At 60.2% G+C, this 18,244-nt stretch overlaps 2 protein-coding genes across 5 annotated transcripts in view; one reads left to right on the top strand and one right to left on the bottom strand.

Annotated features, from left to right (window-relative positions):
- Positions 1–847, top strand: part of SCYL1 (SCY1 like pseudokinase 1) — an 11,150-nt gene extending 10,303 nt beyond the window's left edge. For 3 of the 4 annotated variants that reach the window (XM_090258567.1, XM_090258559.1, XM_090258553.1), the window contains 3 exons: positions 92–304; positions 397–451; positions 567–847. In XM_090258567.1, the coding sequence (XP_090114693.1) occupies positions 92–304; positions 397–451; positions 567–691 (393 nt within the window). In that variant the 3' untranslated portion in view covers positions 692–847. The remainder of the gene's footprint in view (positions 1–91; positions 305–396; positions 452–566) is intronic. The other variant, XM_090258572.1, reaches the window with a different exon arrangement.
- On the bottom strand, positions 746–18,244 carry LTBP3 (latent transforming growth factor beta binding protein 3). Its single transcript, XM_090258618.1, has 28 exons — positions 17,433–18,244; positions 14,139–14,468; positions 13,789–13,991; positions 13,520–13,625; positions 13,274–13,363; positions 12,977–13,099; positions 12,363–12,521; positions 12,088–12,273; positions 11,557–11,573; positions 11,408–11,480; positions 11,134–11,220; positions 9,259–9,384; positions 9,045–9,176; positions 8,795–8,923; positions 8,433–8,555; positions 8,075–8,197; positions 5,207–5,329; positions 4,844–4,963; positions 3,752–3,880; positions 3,277–3,444; positions 3,032–3,115; positions 2,617–2,745; positions 2,386–2,523; positions 2,148–2,288; positions 1,867–2,028; positions 1,700–1,780; positions 1,480–1,611; positions 746–1,348 (listed from the first exon to the last, which is right to left on the bottom strand). The coding sequence occupies exons 1-28, from the start codon at positions 17,761–17,763 to the stop codon at positions 1,197–1,199; spliced, it is 3,897 nt and encodes a 1,298-aa protein (XP_090114744.1). The 5' UTR covers positions 17,764–18,244; the 3' UTR covers positions 746–1,196.

The raw sequence follows: 18,244 nt of genomic DNA, 5'->3' as shown, positions 1-18,244 counted from the left end.
TGAGCTGGATGGGACGGACACGATGTGTGTATGTGTGGGAAGCCAGGCCTGGCCCCACTGTCTGGTGCTACCTCCCCCTTCTCTTCTGCAGACCAGCAACCCTGACCACAAATCCCCCGAGTCAGACTGGAACAGCTGGGAAGCTGAGGGGTCGTGGGAGCAGGGTTGGCAGGAGCCGAGCCCCCAGGAGCCACCCCCCGAGGGCACACGACTGGCCAGCGAGTATCACTGGGGTGGACCAGAGCCCAGTGAGAAAGGCGACCCCTTTGCTGACCTGTCGGCACGTCGGGAGGTTGGGGCCCAGGTACTCAGCACCAGCCCAGTGGGAGGGTACAGACCTGGGATGGACCTCCGCAAAGAGCAGGCCTCCACTCCAGGCCATGCTTCCTTTTTCAGCCAAGACCTGATTTGTGGGGTGATGACAACTGGGAGGGCCTGGAGACGGAGTGCCGTAAGTGCTTCCCCTGGCAGAGCTGACACACCTCACCCCTCCCCACGGGCATGGGTGGGAGTCTGAGACCCAGGTCGTCCTGAGGGCCTCAGCCTGTCCCCCTTTCCTGTTCCAGGGCAGGTGAAGGCTGAGCTGGCTCGGAAGAAGCGGGAGGAACGTCGGCGGGAGATAGAGGCCAAACGTGCTGAGAAGAAGGCCGCCAAGGGCCCCATGAAACTGGGGACCAGGAAGCTGGACTGAACTGCTGGGGTGGGTGTTTCCCAGCATGGGCGCTTCCAGGCCATGGAGAGCAGGCCCCATGGATGTATTTATTGTACAAACCATGCCAGCCCGGCCAGCCCGGCCAGGCACATCTCATGTGTACATAATCAGAGCCACAATAAATTGTATTTCACATCCCTGTGCTGGGCTCAGTCTAGCCCCTCCAAGGAGGCTGGGGTCTGGCGCTGCCCTGCAGAGTCCGTGCCCACCACAGAGCCAAGAGTAAGAAGGCACGATCTGATTTATCAGTTTCTAGGGAGCAACCTCTGGGAGGAAGGCAGGCAGCGCCCGAAGGCCCAACATCTTGTCAACCTGGTGGAGTCAGATGGGCACCCTTGGGACAAGGGGCTCTGGAAGGGGTCTGCAGACCCAGAGGGTCCCTGGGTCTGAGCCCTGGAGTCCAGGCAGAAGCTAGAGGCTGAGCTCGCCCCAGTGTCGGGCAGAAACTGCTTGGTGATCGCCGAGGTCCAGGCCAAAGGTGGTATCAGCGGCGGCGCTGGGGCACGCAGGCCCCATGTGGGCGGCTGCGCACGAAGCCAGCTTTGCAGACACAGCGGAAGGAACCGTTAGTGTTCACGCAGCGCTCGCTCTTGCACAGCAGCCCGCGCTGGTTCAGCTCTCGGCACTCGTCGATGTCTGGAGGTGGGGGTGACAGGGGTGGACTTCACCAGGGTGTCCGCGCAGCACAGCCCCCTTAGCTGCCGGTGCCGGCTGGTTCGCAGGGCCCCGCCCCCAATCTCTGGCCCCGCCCCCTCCACCGGGCTCACCCACGCAGCGTGCTCGGGAGGCGTCAAGCTGGAAGCCACCCGGACACTCGCACACGGCTCCGCTGGGCCGCGGCACGCAGCGGCCGCTCACGCAGCGACACTCGTCGGAATCCTCCTCTGAGCTGTCCTCTTCTGCGCCGGCCAGCCGGCAGAACAGATATGTCAACACCGACCCCAGCGATGGCAGGGACCCCGCCTCTGTCCCCTCCGCTACTCTCACCTCGCCGCTGCTTCCCCAGCTGTAGGGGGCTTGCGTCCCAGAAGGAATTGCTCTCACTCTGCGATGTTGGGCACTGGGGTCCTGGGAGAGGCAGTCGGTGGTCAGTGTGGTCGGTGCAACTCAGCTCCTGACCCCCCTCAGATCCAACCCTTCCCTGGTCGGCTCACCAGCGCCGCGCGGAGGGCACAGGCGGCACTGGGCACCCCAACCACGGCCTTGGCGACAGCAGCAGTCGTCGAAGGTGAGGGCGGGCCCAGCCAGGGGGCTTGCACACATGCCGTCCTCTCCGCGCTGGGTCCAGCACACGTCCCGCCGCTCCGGGGCACGGTCTGCGGCAGGGGGCCAGGTGTCAGGGAGAGGCCCGAAGCAAGGACCGCCCGTCTGCCCCCCGGTGCTTGACAGGGCAGACAGGGCCCTAGAGTCAGCTTCGGACACCCCTCGCCCTTACCAGCCGGGCTGTCGGGGCGCTGGCAGTCTCTGCCCGATGGCCCAGGCACCCAGGGCGGGCGACACTCGCAGCGGTAGGAGCCCGGTAGGTTGACGCAGCGGCCAGGGCGGCAGGCTGCGGGGTCCTGGCACTCGTCCACGTCTATAGGGAGCAAAGGGATGGCGGGGGGAGGAGTGTCACAGCTCATCCAGGGCCCCCACCTTCCTCCTGTTTCCGCAGCCACAGGCCCGGGCCTCACCCATCTCCTCCGGGCTCAGACACTGTCGCTGCGCGGGGCTGTACTCGGCCGGGGGCGTGCAGGCACAGCGGTAGCCGCCTCGTGTGTTCTCGCACACTCCGTTCCGGCAGTTGGACTCATCCAAGCACTCGTCCACGTCTGCGGGGAGGAAAACGCGAGTGGTAGCAGCCGGGCCGCTGTCCCGCGTGTCTCCTGGCCTCTTTCCCGTGGCCAGGGGCCGGCTGCACTCACCCACGCACTCCAACAGGTTCCCGTCGTAGTAGAAGCCTTGCTTGCAATAGCACTCGTACCCGGGCTGTGTGTTCACGCACTTGCCCTCTTTGCAGATCTCCACCCCAAACAAGACGCACTCGTCGATGTCTGCGGAGTGACAAGCCGAGTGTGGCCAGCAGCCTCTACCTGTGGGGCCACTGAGGCCTGGCAAGCCCAGGACCTATGAGCTGTGCTTACCACGGGAGCCGAGCACACTCAGTGGTAGAGACTTCCGCACACTAACATGCGTGACGAGGGCGGGGCTTGGTAGAGGGGCGGGGCAGACAACAGCTCTCCCAACGGACCAAGGAAGCTCCCACACCTGACCAGGTAAGCACCAGCAGGGTCGGGCAGCTGTCTAAAGCGTGGTGGACCGCACCGAGTCGGGGCTTACCACGATGGGCTGGGATGCCGTAGTTGACAATGCTGTTGTCCTGGGTGTAGCCCTTCCCGTCAGGGCAGAGGCTGTGGAACTCAGCTGCAGGATAAGAGGGGAAGGAAAGAGGCAGGACTGAGCGTGCTCATGCTGGCTGTTGGCTCAGGGCGGAGCTCTCTTCATTTCCCATGCACCCAGGGAGGGGCCATTTCCCCCAATCCAAACTGAGGCTCAGGAAGGGAAAAGGCCTGCTGGCTCCTGACCTGAGCTGTAGACAGGGCAGGGGTAGATCTCGCAGTGGTCTCCCCAGCCAGCCCCCAGTGAGCAGCAGCACTCTTGCTGGGTAACATTGGTGGCAAGTACACTGTCACAGAACACCGTGTCATCGAAGTTAAGGTAGCACTCCTTCTTGTGATGGGGCTGCTCCACTTCTGAGAGGAGGAAAGGGCAGCTCAGCGTCCTGCAGACAGGATCTTCCTGTCCACACTGCCCAGAAACCTCATCCCTCTGCTCCCCCACATGCCCTGGCTCCCCAGAACCACCCTGTGAGAGCCAAGCTCCATCCTCAAACTAGCATTCAGGGTTCTCCTGCCAGATCTGGCCCAACTGGACTCTCACCAGTAAGAGATTTCTCCCTGTTCCCCAAATTTCAGAGGGTGGGACCAGGATACATCTCTGAATCCCAGCTGCAGCTCAGGGGAGCCCTCTGGTCAGAGGAGGGAGCTGGGAGGCACTCACCCTCACAGCCATGCTGGTCCTGGGTGGGTGTGAAGCCCTCATCACAGATGCAGACGTAGGAACCCTGCAGGTTCTCACAGGCCCCATGGGGAAGGCATAGGCCTGGGTCCTGGCTGCACTCATCTATGTCTTGGGGGGTGGAATGGGGGGGAGCAGGAAGAGCTGTTCAGAGGGAAACAAGCCCCTCTTTCCTGGGGGTGTGCCTCAAGGGCCTCACACAAGTTCAGAACCTAAACTTCTACATTGATCTCAAAGCACACACAATAGGAAGTCCTCTCCTGTTTGTCTGCATGTGGGCAGATGTGTGAACAGAGGATACTTTATAATCCTGGAAGTCAATTTGCAATTATTGTGAGCAGATGGTCAGTCCACATTCACTACATTATTCTTCAGAAAACCTTTAGCCCTGGTTGGTGTGGCTCAGTGGACTGAGCGCTGGCCTGCAAACCAAAGGGTCGCCAGTTCAATTCCCAGTCAGGGCACATGCTCTCCCAATATCTTTTAAGTCTCAGCACCCTTTACTTTAAACCACCAAAACCTTCTACTCTCTCTAGGGTACCAGTGTCTACTCTCTCCTAAAACACAACTATCTCCTTCCAGATCTCTGTGCTTTGCAAAGACTGTTCTTGGGGCCTGCAATATCATCCCATGCTTCTCTCTGCTTAGGGAACATATTTATGCTTGAGGGAATCCTGTTTATGCTTCGGGTTCTGATTCAACTGTTACCTCTCTGTTGCAATTAATCACTAGTCCAGACCACTTTTGGCAGTCAAAACCCTGAACTGTAAGAATCAGTTTATGTATCAGCCTTTCCTAGCTGGGAGCCCAGGTCATTGCTCAAGACCTAGGACAGCACTTGGCAAACGGGAGGTTCTCAGCAAACACTTGTTGGAGGACAACATGGAAGGGTGAATTGGCACATAGTAGGCACCATGCATTTACTGTCATTGTTACTGTTACTGTTCTTGTAAAAGAGTGGAAGGAAGACTGAGTGCATGGATAGAAGGAAAGACAGACAGATCAACAGTGTGTCTAGGAGATGACTGCTCCCTGCCATTCCACCTCAGGAGCTCACACCCAATCCCCCCATACCTTGACACTTCCTGCCGCCTACCAGCCGGTGACCCTGGGGACAGAGACATCGGTAGGAGCCATTGGTGTTGATGCAGTCACCCCCAATGCAGGCTGCAGGGAAGTCGCACTCATCAATGTCTGCAGAGGGTCAAAGAAGTGGAGAATCTCAGGATTGACCCCCTCACCCAGCCTGAGGCTGCCACGACTTCTCACAGAGCCCCACTGGGGCCCACACTCCGTATCCCACCTTGGATCTGGATGGGTGCTGGACATGGGAATGCCTGGCTTATTTATAGGTTGCTCCTGGACTGGGGACCTGGACAGTGGAGGTTCTGGGGTAGGGAGGAACAGGTCAGCCCCCCAGTTCTAGGTGCCCCTTACCCTCACAGCGGCTCCGGTCCCTTGACAGATGATAGCCAGAGAGGCACTGACACTGAAAGGAGCCTGGTGTGTTGGTGCAGATGCCATTGTCACACACGTCCCCAGCCTCACACTCATCCACATCTGCAGGGCACAGGGGGTGTCATAGGGCCAGGATGGGGGGGTGTTTCAGGCCTCTGCTACCCTTTCCCCACTCCTGCCCATGGCCTGGAGCACAAGAGCTGAGAAATGTAGGACACTCACCCTACTCCCGTGTGGCACATCGTGCCCTGGTGACCAGGCCATGTGCTGGCTGTGTCTGATTCAGAAGAGCTCAGGTCTCCCCTTGGTTCATCCTCACCAAACAAGAGGCACTTTCCCACACACCCCCCCCCCCCCCGTGCTGCCCTGGGCCTCCTTACCCCAATTGCTCTCCCTTCTGCTGTGACCCTTCCCTCACCTGCCGTGGTTCCCTTTCTTCCACGTAAATTAAATAATGCTCCCTTTATGTTTTTGTCCTCACAGAATAATTTCTTCTGCTTATGCAGTAAAGGAACCTTGCTCCCCCCGAGAACATGCTCCTCTGCAGTCCTTTCTGGTGGAAGATGGTTGTTGCCCACACCCCAGACCCCTTCCTTGGAGGTGCCCTTGGCTCCCATGCCAACCCCCACCTTCTCTATCCTATTGCTGTTAGCACCCACCTTCCTGGTCCCTCTCCCTGTCTCCCTCCTCATCCTAGAAGCTTTCAACATCCATGTGGACGGACAGCCAGGGCCAGCCTCTGACCATTCATTCCTTGATCTCCAGTTTGTGACCTTCACCTCAATGCCAGCCACTCGCTCTAGGGACAAGAGGCTGGACCTCCCTCACCTTGGGCCTCTGTCTCAGATGCTGCTTCCTTCCCACCGCTTCGGCTGCTCTCCTGTCCATACTCCACCCTCTCTCGCAGGGCCCTGTGAACACCTGTCCCTCTTCACTGGTCTGGCAAAGTCAGGGCCATGGCCTGCCTCTTGGTCTCTGGATCCTGAGTACTGAGTACTGAGTACTGAGTAGAGCTTGAGGCAGCCACCAAGCTGGGAACTCTGGGCCATGGCCACTCCCTCTGGCCAGATCCTCAGTGTGGCGAGTGCCACCCTCTCCCCTCCTCTCAAGTCTTGACTTCTAGAAAGTCGCTAGGTGGTTCCAAACGCTGACTGTTCTCAAGTCCTCTACTCAACTCCTGGCCCTTTACTGTTCATTGAGAGAATTAAGGATAATCTCTTTTAACCTCCCGAAAACCACTATCTACATCCATTCCCTCTTGCTCGCATTACAGCCAAGAGATGTCCCTTCTCCTATCCATGGCTCCTCTCCCAGCTGCTCCGGTCGTCCCCTGACCACCTTCCTGGCATCTCCTCCTCAGCCTACCGCCCAAAACCCCACCCGGTGACCCCAGCTCTTGCTTTTCCTCATGTGCTGCCTGCATCACCTGGCCTCTTATAATGCCACAGAAGCCTTCTGCCAAGGCCACCAGGGCCTTTATATGTCACCATTAGTAAGTTTTCAAGAAACTATTGCATTTAGTTCATCCTCCTCTGCTCTCCTCCCCAGCTTCTTAGCTGCTGCTCCCTGGGCCTTCCTACCACCCCTGCACCCCCACTTCCCGCTCCTGTTCCCCTGACTGACTGCCACTCATGTGGCAGTGTCCCCATGTCTCTGCCAAGGCTCCCCTTAATGGACCCACCCTCCTTGGCTGAGCAGGTACATCCAAAAGTTCCACAGCCCCCAGGGTCCAGGTGGGTGTGTCTGGCCCAAGGCTTCCAATCTGTGCGGTCCGCCCTCTGTCGGCACCTCCAGCTGAGAGGCCCATAAGGACCACTCACTCAACTTGTCCAACAGGAAACTTAGTGTCTTCCTTATCAAACGTGCCCCCCTCCTGGGGACCCTATCCCAGCGAGGAGCACAATCTTCTGCATCACCCAAACCAGAAATGTGGAGGGCCCCTCACTCCTTTCTCTCCCTCACCTGGACATCGAGTTATCAAGCCCAGGTAATTTGCTCTAATAGTTCTCTAATAGCTCATCATCTCATGACCATCCTGAGGCCACCGCTCTCAACACATCCACCAGCATCTCTGTCCTGAGTCTCTCCAACAGACGTCCAGCCAGCCTCCAAACTTGGCATCAGGGAACTTTCTAAAGCAACTAGTGAATCTTGTCTTTCTTCCCCTTAAAATGCTCAGGTGCCTCTTACCCTCAGGATGAAGCTCAACCTTGGGGGAGTGGGGGGCGGTGCAAGTGGTGGGGACCTGCCCCTCACCAGCCAGCCTCAGTCCCCATCCCCTGCTTGTACCTTACAGTCCCTGCACAGTGCACTGCTTTTCACCTCCGAGTTGCTCTGCCTGGCGCCCTGGTTCCCTCTCACCTTTCTTTGCTTGGCCAATTCCTATCGATCCTTTAAGACAATTCAGGCCCCAGCTGGTGTTTCCCAGGAGCATCCACACTCCTTCCAGGCCCACAGCGGTCCACTGTGCTGCGTCTCGTGTGCCCCACCTTCTCTGCTTCCCTGTCCCCAACTGGCTTCTTGGTACATAAGAAACATTAGTGCAACGGGGACTGCTATAACCCCCCTCCATTCCTTAACATCTTTTTTTCCTTCAGGTTTAAGTAACCTGCTTTGCAAACGCAGCTTCAAGCCTTGCTTCCTAAGACCCTTCCTACGTGGAAATTCTGGTAGTCCTTCGTTGACCAACTTCTCTGAGAAAACGAGCGAACAGATCAGTGAATGGGACTGGTCAGTTAGCTACCTCCTGCCCACCCGTCTGAGACCAGGTGACCCCGTCCCCAGCTCCGGCGCGAATGGGTGGCAGGAGAGGTTGTGGGGTGGGGGGTGGGGGGCTATAGCTCTCACCCAGGCAACTGCGGCCGTCTGGCGCGGGCGCGTAGCCCTGGGCGCACGTGCAGCGGAAGGAGCCTGGGAGGTTCTCGCACCAGCCGGGCGAGCAGGGGCTGCCCTCGGCGCATTCATTCACGTCTGCGAGCAAAGAAGACTCGTCTCGGACTCCGCCCCACGGCACCGTCCCTCGGCGGGCGTGAGGGTCCCGCCTTCCAGGAGACTCTCCCCGCCACTAGCCCGCCCCCCGCCCTACCCGGAGCCCATCAGGCTTCCTCTTGGGGGCAACTCCGAGACAGGTCCCTCCCATTTGCCTTCGAAGTCCCCGCCCCCCCCCCCCCCCGCGCCCCGTCCTTGGCCCAGACCCCGCCCTCACCGCGACAGGCCCCGCCCCCCTGGCTACGGTAGCCAGGCTGACAGGGGATGCACTTGAAGCTCCCGGGTTTGTTCTCGCATTTGCCATCCGGACAGGAGCTAGGATCCCGGCACTCGTCGATGTCTGCGCAGGAGGGAGAAAGGCCCGTTTGGGAACAACGTGGCCAGCCGGGCGCTCGGGGTCCTCGGCAGGGCCTCCCTCCGTCACAGATAAGCAAGGTGAACGCGCCCCTGTGGGCTCCCGGACCCCAGCCTCTGAGAGGCCCTGAGCTGGGCAGAGACAGTGCAGGCCCCCGCCCCCGCCCCCACCCCAGGTCGAGGGAAGCTGAGGGCCCCGGTCGGGCTGGAGGGCGTCTCCCCCACCTTCGCACACGGGCGGCCGGGAGGCCTTGAGTCGGTAGCCAGGATAGCAGTTGCACTTGTAGTGACCCGGGAAGTTGATGCAGAAGCCGCCGTCGCCGCACAGGTGGGGCTTGGCGCACTCGTTCAGATCTGAGCGGAAGGAAGGGGGCGCGAGCGGTGCGATGGGGGGCGGAGGGGGTCCCGCGGCGGCCTGGAGGAGAGCCCGCCTTGCGCTCAGCCCCCGCGCCGCGCCCGCCCCGGCCTTGCTCACCCACGCACGAGCGACCCCCGGCGCCCACGTGCAGGCGGTAGCCGCGGTTGCAATGGCAGTTGTAGGAGCCACCGGTGTTCATGCAGATGCCCCTGCCGGTGCCGCAGGGCTCCGCCTCGCACTCGTTCACGTCTGAGAAGGACGCGCGAGCAGAGTCATCAAAAGGGCGTCGGGAGCCAGGGCCACCCCCGGGCCACCCGCGCGCCCCGCTCACCCACGCAGTAGTGGTGCTGCGGGTGTGACCGGTAGCCCGGGTTGCAGTGGCAGGAGTAGCCGGAGGGGCCCTGGACGCACTCTCCGTGGCCACAGATGTTCTGGTTCAGCCGGCACTCTTCCGTCTCTGCGGCAGGGAGGGGAGGGGGCAGGTCAGGCGGGCGGTCCAGCGGGGAGCACTCACTTTCTGCCACGCCAGTACCTCATTCCTAACGATTCTGATACCTGAGCCTGGTCACACCGTGACCTCAGGTCCCTGTACACGCACACTCCAGCCCTAGCATTCCCTACACCTCCATCCCACATATCCCCAAATCATGACCCTAGGTCCCTAACATCCCTATTTCCTCAGCTCCAGGAGCGTTGATATTCTAGCTCCACTCACTCTACCCTGACCCCAGTCACCTCAACATTTTAAACCCTGCGGCCTCAGTCACATCAATATCCTCTGGCCCAATGACCCTCAACCCCCCTTGCATCATGGACGTGAGGCCCCCCCACTTAATGATTGATTCCACCCCCCAACCCCAAGGCAGGCAGGAGCTGGTCTCCTGGGAATCCTTGTCCCATGGTTGTGCATAAGTGGTCAGATCAGGAACTGCCCTCGCCTTCTTTGACACCAGTCCCAGGCCTTCCAGCCTCCTACCTCTCCCTCCTTTTGGTCCTTCCCCTGCCTCCTGTATCTGCCCCCCACCGCACCCCCAGGCCTTAATGCTGAACTCTGTCCCACCCAGACACACCTGGCCAGTGGACTTTTGCAGGCTGTTCTCTTCGCCTGGAGTGCCTCTCTCTGATGTTCTTAACACCCTTCCTCTGAGAAGCCTCCCCAGGTGCCTCTTCCTCCATATTCCCACAGCGCCCTGGGCGGCCACTGGGCTGTCCTAGCCTGTTCAGGCCTCCAGGGAAGGCATCTTCCACTCATACCCTCACCCCAGAAGCAAATGTAACCTCTGAGTTTCAACCAGGCTGGCAGCTCCCTTGTCGCTTTGGAGTCCACAAAGACATGGGCTTGAATCTAGCTCAGCTGTGTGACCTGGGGCAAGTTACCGAACCTCTCTGAGTCTCAATCTTCTCAATGGAAAATGAGGCCAACGCCCACTTCACAGAGTATGAGAGGCTAAATGATATTTAGTATGTAGGACTCTTCAGTCAGTGCCCGGCACAGGGCAATTGCTCAGCCGTAGCTAGCAATTATGATGCCCCAAACCCTGCAGACACTTCCCACAGCCTTTGGAATCAAACCCAAGCCTCTTAACAGGGCTCTGTGTGCAGGCCCTGCCCTGGTTCAGAAACACTGATCTGTGTGTGGTTTCTCCCTCCTCCACCAGTTTCATGTTTCCATTGCTTTGCCCAAACTGAACTTCCCTTGGAATGTTTTTTCACCAATCTTCTCCTCTTTAATTCCTAACAGTCTTTAAATCCTGCTCGGAAAGTCTCTCGTTGCCACCCTGCCCATCATCACAACCCCCGGACTTCTTTCTTTTTCTCTGACTTACTTTTTTCGTAAATTTGCTCAGTAACTGTTTGATGTCTGTCTACTCTGCAAGGATAGGGAATTTTTGTCTGTTTTAGTTACTACCGTATCCCAGACCTAAACAGTGCCTGGCACATAGTAGGTGCTCAATAAATATTTGTTGAAGGAATGAATGAAGAATGAATAAATAGTTTCAGACTGTATTGACCACTATAATGCTCATATTACTTGAGGGCAGAGTGGGGTCTCTGCTGCACATGGAGGGGCCCCCAAGGCCTGGTACACAGTAAGCCCTGGATAAATGTTATAGCTCCAGAATAATTGGAGGGAGGTGGAAAAGGAGGTAAACTAAGCTAGGGGGCATGTTTTACCCAAGATATGGCCAAGGTGGGCAGATCTTACCTGTGACCTGAGTGGGGGCGATCTCTAATGGGGGCAAGTCCGGCAGGAACCAGCGTACGGTGGAGGGCGAGGGCCGGGAGATCAGCTCTAGGGGTGGCAGCGCAGACCCATCAGGGGGCGAGGAGGGCAGGAGAGCAGGAGAGCCAGCAGCCCCTCTACGAAGGCCATTGACTGGGAACTTCACACCCAGCTCCACCGCCCCCTGGAGCCTAGGCTGTGAACTTCCCCCAGCAGTGACAGCCCTGTGGCCTAGTCCCTGCAGCGCCCATCTCACCCGGGTAGGGCCTGGCAGGAGATGTGGTAGCTGTTGGGTGGCTCTGCTGTGCCGACTGCTCCTCCATCACTGGCTGCAGGTGAGAGCAGCGTGAGCCCTCAGTGTCTTCTTTGCCTCCCTGTCCCTCCCGCCTGGGCTCTCGTACTCACTGAGGCAGTGCTCACCCCTACAAGGGAAGCAGATGGGGCCGTTAAGTGTTGGGCTGAGAGAAGGGAGTCAGGTCTGGGATCAGCAGTTCGGTGTTTGTGGTTGGGGTCTCTGAGAGTTCAACCATCATGTCTCTGGGTCAAGTGTCAAGGGTTAGATCCTGGGGTCAGGGAGTGTTTGCATCATGGATCCGGGGAACAGGTATGGTTGGTCAAGGTCCTTGAGTTATAGAACAACGCTTAGGAGGTTATAGTTAGGGTCAAATCGTGGGTCAGGGGTCAGAAGATCAGATCTAGGGCCAGCATTTGGGTTGAATCAATGCCCTGATCTGAAAATCAAAGGCGTTCTGGGATCAGAGGGATAGATCTGGAGGGCAGGGAATGGTCAGATCCTGTTGCTCATAGGTTAAATGCTGGGGTTACAGTCTTGGTTAGGGTGAGAGGGTCAGCTCTGGGGATCAGTGGTTAGGCCAGGGACTGGGGTTAGAGGTCAGATTCAGCATCTGTGAGAGAATGGAAAGGGTCAGGCCAGACCTCTCTCTTCCTCTGTGTTCTCAGGTGGCGGCCCCCGGCTGGGGCTCTCAGGCAGCTGCTGGTGCTTGGGTGGCCCATCAGGGTGCAGGAAAAGGGAAAAGTCACTTTCGCCCTGAATGGTGAGCGTCTGGTGGGACGTGAGGATGTGGTACCCCTTTCCAGCTGGACAGATCTCCTTGAAGGCAGCTGTGGCCAGAGCAAGTGGCGCAGAAGTGAGTGTTCCTGGACAGGCATGTAGGCAGCCAGGCCCCCGGCCCCACACGCCCAGGGCTCACCAGTGCCATCGGCGGGGCAACGCTGGCACCTCGCACCCCAGGCCTTGCCGACACTGCAGCAGCAGAGCTGGCGGGTGAGGCGCGTGGTCAGCGGGTGCTGGCACTGGTGCTCAGCGCTCACCAGGCGGAAACACAGGCTCTTCTCCTCCGGCTTGTCTGCTGCAGGGGCCAGGGACGGGCATGGGCATCTGGGCCTGGGCACTGCCCACGTCCCTCTTCCCAGCTGCTTTAGACCTTGCCTCTCTGGCCAGATAACCCTTGATCCTCATGGAGCCCTGGACCCCAAATGACCCTGGATTTATGTGACCCCCAAGCCTGTTACTCTGACCTCATGTGACCCTCTGAAACCTCCATTGATCCAAATCTAGCTGCTCCTGACTTTATCCCTCCTACCCATCAAGTCCATGATTCATATGATCCGACTCCATATAGTCCCTGACCCCATGTGACCTCTAGCCCCAGATCTTAGGTGACTGTTGACCCCACTGCTCTAGGCCTTGTTCCTCCTGCCTTCAACTCTTGATCCCACTGTGACCTCTCACCCTGCTGCTTGGAGCCTTACCCCTCTAGCCCATGCCTTGGGACCTCCCAGGAGCCCAAGCCCCCAGTCTCACCAATGCACTGTGTTCTGGAGGAGCCCAAGCTATGGCCAGGTGGGCAGACGCAGCGATAGGAGCCAGGGTTGTTGAGGCAGTCACCGTGGCGACACATGCCCGGCATTGCACACTCATTGATGTCTGTGGTAAGTGGGAGTTTGGTCCCTCTAGTCTGGGCCATAGGGTGACAGCAAGCTGCTCCAAGAACCTCAGGGTCCTGCCCCAGCCCCATCTCCTCCTTCCACACACCTTGGGACCTCCCCCAGGGACAAATGGCCTGCCCCTCCAGCCCACAGAATCTCCTGGCTGGCATACCCTGGCAGTGGGTGCTGTTGAGTCTCTTGTAGCCCTGGGGGCAGTCGGCGCCCACCTCCCGTACAGGCCCTGGCTTCTGCACCCCTGTGTCTGCAGAGAGAGAACATGGCAGGGGAGGGCACTGAGGGCCTGCAGGGAGGGCAGGGAGGGCGCAGGAGAGACACAGCGGATGCAGAGGAACGTGGTGGGCTGGGAGGGTGTGGGGTCCACCCCCAAGGTGGGGTGTCCCTGAGCCCAGGCACTCACACTGCAGCTGGGGGCACTTGTGGCACTTGTTCTGGCCCCAGGCAGTTCCGATGCTCCCGCAGCAGTCCTCCTGCTTGGTGAGGCCCGGGAGGGGGTTGCTGCCACACTAGTGGGAGGAGCATGGAGCTGGTCACAGAGCACCCAACCCCCACCCAGCCGCCCTCCTGAGGCCCTCTGCCTCCCTCCTCAGCCTGCAGACCCCACGAGTTGGGATAAGGCAACCCCGAGAGACCGCACGGCCGATCCGGCCGGGGCTGGGATTCACTCACGGGCTGCTTGGGCAGCGTGTCCTGGAAGCAGCGGCCCAGGGGCTTCTGGGTGGGCGGCCGCGGGTGCTGGGGCTTCGGGTGCGGCAGCAGGTGCTGGGAGGGGGCTGGGCCCTCGGCATTGAGCCCCTCGATGCGGTGCACTTGGACGGAGGCCTCGGGCGGGTGGTGGACGCGCACATTCAGCAAGGGGGGCGGAGCCTGCACTGGGGGGCGGCACGGTGGCCTCAGGGCTGCCCCGCACCGCGGCTGGCAACGAGGAGTTCCTCCAGGGCTAGCCTCTGCCTGCGTCCCCCGCCGCCCTAGCGCCCGCCCCCTTCGGCCTCCCGGGTCTGCCTGTCCTCGCCCGGTACCTTCTGCTGAGGTCTGTCCTGGCCCTAAGGGCACCAGGAAGGCCGCATGCTGGGCAGGGGGCCCCTCCCCGGGCCCCGGCGGATCAGCGATCACCTGGACCGCGTAGATGGCGTGCTTGCTGGCCACAGACTCGCTCTCTGGAGCCAGGGGCGGCAGCGCGCCAGTGGACAGGGCTCCAGCCCGGCCCACTCCAGGGCCCGAGCCGCCAGTGCCCCCGCCAGCTCCTCCTGCGGGCACCTGGCAGAAGCGACCCGTGAAGTCCGGAGGGCACAGACACTGGTTTCGGGAGGAGCACTGGCCGCCATTCATGCAGGGCAGAGGGCACACCACTGGGGAGGGGAGGCGGATTAGGACTGAGGCCAACCCCACCCCCCACATCCAGCACCCAGGCCCTGTCCCTCACCCACATCCCGTCTCCCCTCATCTTCCTCGCCACCCACTGCCTCTGTCCTGCTTGAGGACCTTATTTTTGAAACACATCACAAACGCACAGAAACTGTCCTCTAGTTTCCCCAACATCCTTCTACCCATATTGGCTTCTGGAGCTTTAAGTCTTGGACTTAAATCCTAGCTAAGAGGTCATGTGCCAACTGTGTGGCCCTGAAAACTGACGTCCCTTTCCTGTGCCTCAGTGTCCTTATCTCCAGGGATGTTGTATCTATTCAGTGAGTTAATGCCTGTTCAAACGCTTAGCACAGTGCCTGGTACAGAGAGGGTCCTAGATAAGTAGTAGCAAGAGATGACGATAGAATAGCCTTTTCCTCCTCAGGCTTCCCTCGAGCTTCTCCTTGAATGCGATTGCTCCCTTGCGCTTCCTCTTCTAAAGCCCCCTCCCTCCCCATTCAGGCCTCAGCCCTCTCTGGGCCCTCCCCATTTCTCCCCCTCCCCCTTGCCACTCCAGGCTCACACCTTATCACTGCCAACAATGCCCACATCTCTAGCTGCAGCTCCAGGGGACCTCTCTTGGGCACCTCCACCCAGGGGACACTGACAGAAATCAGCACCCTGCCTCCCCACTTCCCCTGACCTTGGACCACCAGGGATCCCTACCTGCCCTGGTCACTCATAACTGAGCCTGGAGGCTCCATCTCTCCTGCTCCCACCCTGCCCAGTGTGGGCCTCTGTACTGTCTGTCTTCCTCCCCATGCCCTCTGGCCCTCCCTTGCTTCAAGCCTTGCCACCCAGACTCCTCCCTGGCTCCCTGACTCTCCTGCCAGATCAACCTCAAGCAAAGTCCTGGCACAGTCACACCTCTGTCATGGCTGGCTTCCTTGCTGGCACTTTTAAGGCGCTCCATGGCCCAGCATGAACCTTCTTTCAGCTCTCCCCCCCGCATTTTCCATGTGTACCCCCTGCCCCAGGACTCATTTCCCGCTACAAAGTAGCCACATCCTCTGCCTCCAGAGCTTTACTCACGCCAGTGCTCCCCTTCGGAGCCCTGTCCCCCATCTCTGTATATCCAGATCTTACTCTTCCAATGTCACCCCCGTTCCCCCTCCTAAGTTATCACCCTCTGCTCCAGCTCTGCCTGGCACTGGACTTGGTTATTATAGCCACGTCTGTCTCCCACACAATAAAGGGTGCTTTGAAGAGCAAGTCTAGGTCTGCCTCCGCTCTGGGTGCAGGGGGAATGAATGGAGTGACTGAGTGAGAGGATGGGACCTTTGTGTTTCTGTCACACACACATATATCCCAAGGCGACATCCAGCCTTGGAACCCTGACTCACACACCAGACGCAGCCTCTCTCCTGCCTGCCCTATGCGGCCCTTAACTTCCAGGATGGGAAGGCGGGAGCGCTGCTCTCCTGGACACCTGAAGGACCTCAGAGGGTCAGCCTACATTCATGGCCATCAGGGCCTGGCTAAGAGGATCCTAGCCCAGCCCATCCTGCCCCTCCTCTTGGGGGTCAGACTTTCAGGACACAAGAGGTGTGTCCTGGGCCAGGGGAGGCAGGATCCTCTCCTTCCTGCCTTCCAGTGAGTCACCCATAGCGGTGAGGGTGACCTTCCAGTGACATCCGCCCACTGCGGCCTGGGCGCTGAGCCTTGGGGATGTGGGCAGCATGGATGGAGACAGCAGCCCGGGCGGGATGGCCAGGGGGCCTGGGAGGGCCAGCCCACGTCCGCTCACATGGAGTCATCTGGTCTCACACACACACTCATAGATGCATCTGACACCAACACAGACTCACATCAACACTCCCATGGTGACTGGAGACGCGCACCCAGACGACAGCACAAAGGAACATGTACTTAATCACAGTGTGCCACACCAAGGCCCACACATGCTCCCATGTATATGCCATGTGCACACACGCACACACGCACCTCATGAGACCTGTGAGCCATAGCGGTTCCTTGGGTCTGTGAGTGGGTCTGTGAGTGTACAGGAATGTGTAAGAGAGGCTGTTTTGCTGGTGCCATCCTGGGCCCAGCCTAATTACCCTGTCCAGGAGGGTAATTATTGCTGGGACACCTCCCTCTGCCTGGCCCACAGGGCCCTGGGGGAGGAGAGCTGAGCCCCAGGCCTGGCCCTTTGAAGACAGATGCCGGGGAATGGGTGGGCTCCAGGTGGAATTGGGAAGTCATAAGGGCTTGTTGGCAGGGAGGCTGAGGGCCTCTGAGGCAGGGCTGTTGTGAGCTTATGTCCTCCATAATGGCACAGATGGGACACCAGGAAAAGGAGGGACTGAAGACCTAAACCAGCCCCTACTTCCCGGCCTGCTCTCCACTAATTGGGCCTCAACACCCCTCTGCTCCAAGACCTTGCCAGTAACTAAGTCCCTCACCCTCAGCCCTGCGGACAGCTCCTCCTCCCAGAGAATGCAGGTGTCTACCCCTGGCTGGCCTGACTTTAGACATTTTTAAAGACTTTTCCTTTCTTCCATCAACTCCGTTTCTTGAGGAACTATTTACCCCTTCTCTGAGCTCTCCTGCCCCCAGCTCACATCCCTCAAAGCCCTCATGTGCTGACCCTCACGGCCTCTCAGACCCCAGCACCTTCCTAGAGGCATGTGTCACCTGGGACCCCAGCATTACCCCACACCTGACTTACGCCTCAGCCCTAGCCCAGCGCTGTGAAGGCCAGGCAGCCATGCAGCCCTCCCAACTCTGGCCCCAGGACTCCAGCCTCCCATCGCCCCTGAGGCCCCGAAGCCCCCGGTCCCCAGATCGCTGCTGGGCTCTCAGTACCCCTGGCCCCCAGTGTCTTACGGCCTACTCTGCCTTATATCCCGCACGTGTCCTGGTGCCGGCCTTCCCCGCTCCCCCGGCCCGTGCCCTCCGGCCCTCACCCACGCGGAAGCCGGAGCCCGTGAGCGTATCGGTGCTGTGGCCATTCTCTCCGATGAGCGTCATGTTGGAGCCCTGCTGACAACTGTCCCGACACTGGCCCTTGAGACAGGTCCGCTTGCAGATCACCGGCGCAAAGACCACCTTGAAGCGCTCGCGGGCCAGCGCCCCGCCCCCGCCGGCGCCGCGCTCGCCCGCCGGCCCCCCCTCGGCCCCGCCGCCCGGGCCCAGCAGCGGCAGCAGCAGCAGCAGGAGCAGCGCCAGCAGCCCCGCCGCCCCCGCCCCGCGCATCTCAGGGGCCAGGCCGCCAGCAGCCCCTCGGGGTCCGGGCATCCGGGGCCTCAGGACCCAGGGGGCGCGCCCGGACGGGGGCTATGATCCCGGCGCCCCAGACGGGCAGCAAGCCGGGAGGCAAGGGAGAGGGTAGAGAGGGCTGCTGGGGAGAGGGACAGAGGAAGCGCGCAGGGAGGGGACAGCAGGCGCGGGCGGGGGCGCACGAGAGGCCAAGAGATGGAGGCTGGACTGCGCGGAGCCCAGCAACTTCCACCGCCAGGAACGGAGCCCAGCCACGAGCCGGACCAGGGCCCTGCGAAGGCCCCAGACGGAGGCAGGAGCGAGAGGCCGCAGCAAGTCGAGGCGAAGAGGAGGAGCGAGGGGAGGAAGGCCGGGCGGCCGGCCCGCTCCGCGCCTCCCCCGGCCGGGCTGGACTCCCGGGCGGTCGGGAAGCAGGGAGCGCGGGCAGGACGCAGGGAGAAGTGAGCAGTTGTTTTCCTGGCTGCAGCGCGGCGGCGGCGAGGGGGCTGGGACGCTGGCC

The sequence above is a fragment of the Furipterus horrens genome, unplaced genomic scaffold, assembly GCF_987537825.1.
Source record: "Furipterus horrens unplaced genomic scaffold, mFurHor1.1.pri manual_scaffold_2, whole genome shotgun sequence".
Lineage (NCBI taxonomy): Eukaryota > Metazoa > Chordata > Mammalia > Chiroptera > Furipteridae > Furipterus > Furipterus horrens.
This window is presented reverse-complemented; position numbering and strand designations above follow the sequence as displayed.